The sequence below is a fragment of the Austrofundulus limnaeus genome, unplaced genomic scaffold (genome assembly GCF_001266775.1).
Source record: "Austrofundulus limnaeus strain Quisiro unplaced genomic scaffold, Austrofundulus_limnaeus-1.0 Scaffold888, whole genome shotgun sequence".
NCBI lineage: Eukaryota > Metazoa > Chordata > Actinopteri > Cyprinodontiformes > Rivulidae > Austrofundulus > Austrofundulus limnaeus.
Window position 1 is genome coordinate 97509 of NW_013953290.1, and position 8130 is coordinate 105638.

An 8130-nucleotide genomic window follows, 5' to 3' on the forward strand; every position below is an offset into this window, starting at 1 on the left:
AAAACATGTTATGACCATAAAAATTGAACAGAGTTCTGTTCTTTAAAGGAGGCCTTCCGTGGTCAAGGTCAAAGGCAGGTGGAACGTTTATTCCACCCAGGGTGACCACTACATCATTGTCTTTTCTTTTTAATGCCACACGTTACGGGTCGGTAGGGTTTGGTGGCCCAGGGCCCAAAATGTTTTCAATGCACTGCAATCCAGCCTCCATGCTTCACCAAAGGCAAATAAAAATGTGTCCAAGAAACAAAAATCACCTACTGCTAATGACATATCGGATTCAGCCCATTCCTGTCCAAATCACAGACATGCCTATTCAGACCTCGGAGTTCAGCAAAATATTGCAGGCAGTTTGTGGGGGAATTTTTACTTTACAAATTATTGACATGGCCGATTACCACAGGGTTAACAACACAGACAATCTCAGCATTTATTACAAATAGCATGTGGTCCCTAGTGAAACTAATCCCATCAGAATAGGGCTTAAGTTATGCATCAATTTGCTCATAGTTCTGTATTTGACACTGGCATCTTCTTTCAGAAATGTTTGAATGGTCAGTTTAGACCATTTTCTACAGCTTTATATTTTCCTAGTGTAGGTTTTTGACCTCTTCCTGTCAGTCATCATGTCTTCCCTTTCTGTCTAACAGGTTCTTACAGCTCAGGACCTGGTGGACTTCTCACCTGTCTACAGGTGTCTACATATTTACACTGTGCTGGTGGGTGTCTCTGTCTCTCACACACAAATTAGTTTTCTTCATAGGAAGTGATAAAACACATTGCACAGCCGTAGGATTAGAAAACATTTATTTACCTTTATCCAACTCTACGGTTTTATTTTTCCCGTGTCCTTTCTAAGGCTTAAAGCAGAAACACTCACTGAAATAAAGTATCTGGTGAGCAGACCTGAAGCCATATTCAGTCATCCAGGGACATGAGTGGCTCTGATAGACAGGTATTTATGCTGCACCACTACAAGACAGCTTTTACAGGAGAGGTGAACAAGTCTGTTTCTGTTTAAATGTGAAATCATAGTTGTGTTGGTCCATCAGAACCCAACAAAACCTGTATAGAGCCTGCACTTTCTCCAAGAACCGAATCCACCTCTTCAGGGTTGATGGTGAAACCGATGACTGAGCACATGCAGATGGGAAAAACCTCATACTGGTCCTTGTCCTGAAGCAGGCAGCCGCCCTGAGGACAGAGGATAATAACAAGAGACTTTTGCTTAGCTTGTGTTGACTGTGTGGTCATCATGTCAAATCACGAAAGTCAAACAGATTATAGAAATGCTCAAAACTAGCAGCTAAAAAACTCCAACCAAGGCAGTTCTGAGCAGCAGCTATTTATTCTGACTGAGGATCTGAGGATGGGTACAGGCTGCAGGCAGGACCTTTCACTTGTTGTCACGTCATGTGCACTGTGTGTGATAAGAGGTGTCTTCAGCCAGGACATGCTGGGGCATGATACCTTATGTGATGTATTGAGTTCTTTAGTTGAAAGGGAACTGCACAGATTAAAATGTCACATCACTGTACTGCAGTTCAACTTCAGATCTAATGGAGAACACAGGTGGAAATACAGACACTTCTGAGCACTCGTTTGGCCCTCCCTCAAGCCTGGATACAAGCTAAATGAAATCATACAGCACGTTGATGAACTTTGTCTCTTTAATTCTTTGTGTCTGCAGGGCGATCGAGAAACATTTGAGAGCTACTACAGGAAACAGAGGAAAAAACAGGCCCGTCTAGTTCTGCAGCCACAGGCTAACATGGTGAGGAACACTCATCAGGAAACCAATATGGCATGTAGAAAACCTGACTTTATTTCTAGCTTACACAATGTGCCAATGTTCCTGACTTCAGCTTCATGGTTGTGGAAGACTTTGTAAATTGAATCAGCAGCTAGTGATAAATCACAGCTGAAACGATGGCATTAAACAGAAAAAGCATCAAGGTTATTAAACTTTGTTTTTTTCATCATATTGCTAATAACTAGTTATTAGTTATCTCTTTAGTCATTTAAATCGTAAGTATGGTTTGATGGAATAATAGAAAAAATTAGTAAATTTACACCGTGGTATATCTTTAAAACCAGTTCTATTTCATCCCTACTGACCGCCAGAGGATGGTGCTGAAAGCACTGAATATTCCCTTCGCACATGCGCCTTTCGAGTAATTAATATCAACAAAGTCCCAGCTGTGACCTATCGGACGATTACCTTGAACCGATAAAGTCCGGTAACATCCCGGGCTCTGCTCCTTTTTTCTTATTGCGTGCCGTTCGCATCTTTGCTCGGCATTAACCTTTGCAAAAAGTTTGGATCACTTCACTGTCGCTGGAAGCCCGTTCGTCAGTTGGCTGGAATTGCGAGTTCACCTCCCGGGCTGCGACGAGTGACCTTCGGAGAGGGATGTGCTGTTTGCCTGTGAAGAACTCTGTCTCCGCTCCTGGTTCACGGCCTTTTTCCTATGTTTACTTTCTGCAGTATTGACTGGCGAAGGTGCGTTATATCGCACCCCCGTCTCAGTTACAAAAGTTTGTGGTTGGACATGAGCTAACGGTGTTAGCCTCTTTTTGTTGCTGTTTGCTGGCGATACTAGCGCTGACGCTTCCTCTTCCAGAACAGCTTTTTTTCTGTGGAGTGAACTAACAATGTTAGTCACTTTTTATTTGCCATTCGCTGAGGTATTTGTTTTTTTCCCAGCACAGCTTATTCTAGTCTGATTTATTCAATCTCAAAGGTGTTTTGGTGAAGCTGCATTACGCTGTGTCTCCTGATCTTAGTCTGAGTCTCTTTTTCCAGTCCTGTAGCTGACAGAGCCGACTGTTTCGGAACATTTATGTTAGCCGTCCAAAAACTCAGCGAGTAGTTAATAACTTATTAACTATTCGCTGTGTTTTGGATGGCTGCGTTAGCGCCCCAGCTCCCAATTTCAGCCTGACTACTTTCTGTTCCTTAGATGAATATAGCGACATCAGCTCTGTTTAATTAATTCTAATTCGCTGAGTTTTGGTGACAGCCGTGTGTACGCTGCTTCTCCCAATCTCAGCCTGATTTCATTCTGTCCTGTGTCTGGACGTAGCTGTGAAAGCTCTTTTTAGTTCTTTGAACTGATTGCTGTGTTTTCTGATGGCTGCGTTAGTGCCCCCTCTCACAATCACAGCCCATTTATTCTACAGGGGAACAAAGCATGGACGTTTCTCACAGTTGTGTGGATTGTGGGGCCATGCTGCAGGCAGATAATGGTCATGACCAGTGCCCTACCTGCCTTGGAAGCGATCACCTGACAGAGATTGGACAAGTGGCCCAGCCAAGGTGCTCGAAGCGCCAGAGTGAGGCCACAGTTACTGTGGCACCTCCCAAAAAGACACGGTCTAAGTCTGATCGGGGTCTCTCTATGAGAATTGAACAGTTGTCGGCGGAATTGGCAGAGATGAAATCACTGCTCGAGGAACATCAGCTGGGTAATACGGTGGAGGGACCTGTTTTTTCTTCCCCACCTATGCCTGAGTTGACTAGAGAGGATGATGTATTGTCTTTGGCTGCCTCCGCCTCTTGCTTTAGGAGTGAAGAGGAGGCACAGTCCCCTCACGCTTCAGAGACTGGTTCACTCTCCTCATCTCAGAGTGCAGCCAGTGGGTCAGATTTCAGTCCCATCCAGGACATCATGCGCATGGTCCTAAGACAGCTACAGTTGGAGTTTCCACTCTCGCAGGGGAAGGTATCTGCTTCCGGGAGTGCGCCTCAATTCAGATGGTCGAATGTCGGCAGCCATGCATGAACCGGCCAAGGCTGGCTTAGAGGGTATGCCGGCAGTTGAACCCTCTATGGCCTCGCTCATTGTGTCACATGATGAGGCTCTGCGCTGTGATGTTCAGTGCCCACGACCTCAATGTCGCATTACAGACGACCTCCTCTGTAGAGCTTAAAGTGCTGGAGCACATGCTGGCCGCCTTGGCAATTCCTTAGCACATCTTATGTTTGCCCTCTCCTCCTCCCTTCAGGATGCTGGCGGGAATACTGCAGTGGCCACTTTTAGTGATACAGCGCTTCAGGCCTTTGCACTGATGATTAGAGAGCTTGGCCATGTAATGTCCAACCTAGTCCAGGCTCGCCAACAGGTTTGGTTGGCGCAGTCTGCATTGACAGATGCATGCCAAAGGACTCTAGGTTTTCGTTCCAGTGGTACCAGGTGAATTGTTCGGTTTGGGGGCCTTGGAAGCCCTAGGACGTACAGTTCAGGCACGGCAGATGAGAGAGCAACTCTCCAGCCTTAGTAGGGCGATGCCTCCTCCCCCACCTAGACAGCAGAGACAACTGCCGACTGGCCCCAATGTTTGGCTGTTGTCCCGGAGTGGTAATTGGTCCCATGGTTCTTATTTTCAGGCTGCACAGCGAAGACCCAGCAGAGGGTTTTGTAAATCAGCCCACCACCCAGTCAGGCAGGCCCTGGCCACAGACTCTGGGCCCCGCCCCGCAGGGCCCCTAGGGGCCGAGGGGGTAGGAAATGATATCACCAGGCAGGCCGTCAGATATTTTACCCATCCACAGCTCATTCAATGGGCTGCTCATGCTGTAGATCCATGGGTTGTTGCCACTTTGACTCATGGTTACAGGCTACAATTCCGTTGCCACTTTGACTCATGGTTACAGACTACTGTTCCATTGGCGGCTTCATATCTCCCACCGGGTCAAGATTACTGTAATTACAGACCCAGTGAAATCCCAAGCTCTAGACCAGGAGCTTTCTAACCGCCTGGCCAAGGGCGCAATCGAGGCAGTGGATCCCCTGCGGCTACTATTCAACATACTTTCTTGTGCCAAAAAAGACAGGTGGGTTTCGTGCCATTTTAGATCTGAGGGGACTCAACAAATATTTAAAAGTGTTGCATTTCCACATGCTCACAACATCAGAGGTTCTTCAGGCTGTAACAAGGGGGAGAGTGGTTTACATCAATAGACCTAAAGGATGGGTATATTCATGTGCCTATTGCGGCAGAGCATCGTCACTTTCTCCGGTTTGCTTATCGGGGTCGCCATTGGTAATTCAGAGTACTCCCGTTCGGCCTCTTCCTTTCTCCGAGGGTGTTTACACGCTGTGTAAAAGCAGCCCTCTCTCCTCTACAGGCCAGCGGAATGAAGGTACTTCCGTATCTCGACGATTGGCTTCTCTGTGCCTCTTCTCGGGTGAGTGCCTCTTGGGATACAAGTCGCCTGATAGCCCACTTCTCCTGGCTGGGCCTCAAGGCCAACTTGAAAAAGAGCTGTCTGATTCCATCTCAGACAGCCACCTTTCTGGGGATGGTCTTGGATTCGCTTTATATGATGGCTCAACCATCTGTTCAAAGGATAACCTGCATTCCACAGTTGCTCAGTCGGTTCAGGCTAGGCAGGAGGTTGCCTTACCTCACTTTCCTGCAGCTGCTAGGCAAGCAGATGTTGATTACTCAGCTGGTGCCCTTGGGATTTCTGTCACTACACCCTCTGCAGAGGTGGCTCAACAGCTTTTGCCTGGATGCCAGGGTGCACAGGCATCGCAAACTCCAAGTGACATGGTCTTGTCTTCGTGCCTTGTCTCCATGGAGAGACAAGGGTTATCTGTCCAAGGGTGTCCCCATGGGGATTGTAGTGTGCCGCAAAGAGGTGGTCACAACAGATGCCAGCTGCACAGGATGGGGTTGCTGTGTGGCAACACAGAGCAGTTCAGGGTCGCTGTAGCCTAAGGGATTGCTGCAAACACATGAATGTGCCGGAGCTGCGTGCCGTACATTTGGCTTTAAGGCATTTCTCCCCAACCTGGAAGGAAGGCATGTGCTAATTCGGTCAGACAACACCTCTGTGGTCTATCACATCAACCACTAAGGAGGTACCAGGTCAGCACAACTTCTGAAGGTGTCCAGAAATCTGCTGGGATGGGCCTATTTTCACCTGTCCACACTGCATGCAGTGTATTTGCCAGGGCAGCACAACCAGGTCTCAGACTCTCTCTCTCACCAGGGGCCTGCCCCAGGGGAGTGGTCTCTTCACAGCGACATAGTTCATATGATCTGGGATCTATTTGGTCAGGCAGAGGTAGATCTGTTTGCCACAGAACAGTCGACGCATTGTCCCCTTTGGTTCTCCCTCACAGGGCCATGTGGTGCAATGGGTCAGGACTCATTGGCTCATCCTTGGCCAAGCGTCCTGCTTTATGCCTTTACACCGCTTCCATTGATTTCGCCCACTCTTCAGAGAGTTCTCAAGGAGCGCCACAGGTTATTGCTAGTGGCTCTGAACTGACCAGCACGACCATGGTTCCCACTTCTACAAAGTCTGTAGGTGTCTTCTGTAGGTGTCTTCAAACCAGGAGGAACCTGATGTCTCAGTTGGGGGGCAGATATGGCACCTGAATCCTCAGAGTCTCCGGCTGTGGTTGTGGCCACTGGAGGGCTTGGGCTGCAACTAACTGGGTACTCTGATTCTGTCAGATGCACAATTATAAGCGCCAGGGCGCAGTCTACTCACCAGCAGTATGCAAACAGGTGGCATCTGTTCTCCCAGTGGAGTTCAGCCCGTAATGAGTATCCAGTTTCCTGTACAGTAACTGTGATCCTGGAGTTTCTCCAGTCTCTCCTAGATAAGGGCCGCTCTCCCTTAACGCTTAAAGTGTATGTGGCGGCGATATCGTGTGGCCATATAGCTATAGATGGCGGTACAGTGGGGAGCCTTAAATTATTTTTTCTTTTCCTGCGTGGTGCTCGTAGGCTGTGCCCACCAGCAAGCCCATGGGCCCCAGTTTGGGATTTGCCCTTGATGCTTGAAGCCCTCTGCCGCCCTCCGTTTGAGCCTCTAGCGCAAGCTGGCCTCAAGTGGCTTTCATGTAAGACTGCTTTCCTGTTGGCAATTGTCTCAGCTAAGAGGGTTAGTGAGCTACATGCTCTTTCTGTTAGTCCCTCTTGCCTCAGATGGGAACCAGATGGCTCTGGTGTTACTTGGTGGCCAAACACTGCATTTCTGCCTAAGGTCTTGTACCATTCTCATTTTAACCAGCCGTTGAGATTGGCATGGTTTCAGCCTACATCAGGGGCGGCTGGGGGGAAGCCTGAGTTGTGCCCCGTGAGAGCAATACATGCATACGTACGTTGAAGCTACTGCAGGTGTGAGATGCTCAGACCAGCTGTTTCTGTGTTATGGAGGCCCGAAGTTGGGCCATCTCTTTCCAAGCGGCGTCTCTCATTGGATTGTGGATGTCGTCTGCTACGCTTGGAGGCTGCTCCCTGCCATCCAGCATGAAGGCACACTCTACCAGGAGCGTTTCATCTTCCTGGGCAGCTATGAGAGGAATTCCGCTGGAGGTTATATGTGCTGTGGCGTCCTGGGCCTCCCCGAGCACATTTACCAGATTCTATAATGTCAATGTGTCTGCCTCTCATCCTCTGGACCAGGTGCTGCTTCAAGGGTCCCCTGGGCTTCCTCAATGAGGTATGTGCTCAGGGTTCCATGTGATATCGTTGGTATTAATCATTCAGTGCTTTCAGCAAAGCCCTCTGCCTGTCAGTACGGATGACAAAGAACGAAAGTTACGTATGTAACTACGATTCTATGAATCCCATGACCGCCAGAGCTTCTCTGTCACCCAGAATCCTCGCATTTCGCGAGAAGATTCTGTAGGAGCAGAGCCCCTGATGTTACCGGCCTATAACGGTTCAAGGTAATCATCCGATGGGTCACAGCTGTGACTTTGTTGATATTAATTACTCGAACGGCGCATGCGCGAAGGGAACATTTAGTGCTTTCAGCACCGCCCTCTGGCGGTCATTCGGGATTCATAGAACCGTAGTTGCATACGTAACTTTCGTTATTGGCCCATGACCAAACCTGTGTTCTTTTAGTTTCTGCTAGCAGACATTTCTTGACTCAATAGAAACTCTTCAAATCATCGGTTCATACATATTTCTGTGTTTTAGGCTGAGCAAATTAAGTTGGGTTGGCCTCATGCAAGAACATGTTCGTATTCTTATCCTAAATTTCTCTTACTTTTGTTCATACAAAGGGTTTGTACGAACATGTCAYGTCAGATTCAACAAACTCTTCTATCTTCAGGAAAAGTGTGTAAATGAGCTGCGTAAATTCCACCTGTTCTATCC

At 48.0% G+C, this 8130-nt stretch overlaps 1 protein-coding gene across 3 annotated transcripts in view; it reads left to right on the forward strand.

Moving 5' to 3' along the window:
* exoc6 (exocyst complex component 6) overlaps positions 1–8130 on the forward strand; it is a gene marked incomplete in the record, with an annotated part of 76514 nt that overhangs the window by 23489 nt on the left and 44895 nt on the right. For all 3 annotated transcript variants that reach the window (XM_014029358.1, XM_014029357.1, XM_014029359.1), the window contains 2 exon segments: positions 651–719; positions 1691–1774. In XM_014029358.1, the coding sequence (XP_013884812.1) occupies positions 651–719; positions 1691–1774 (153 nt within the window).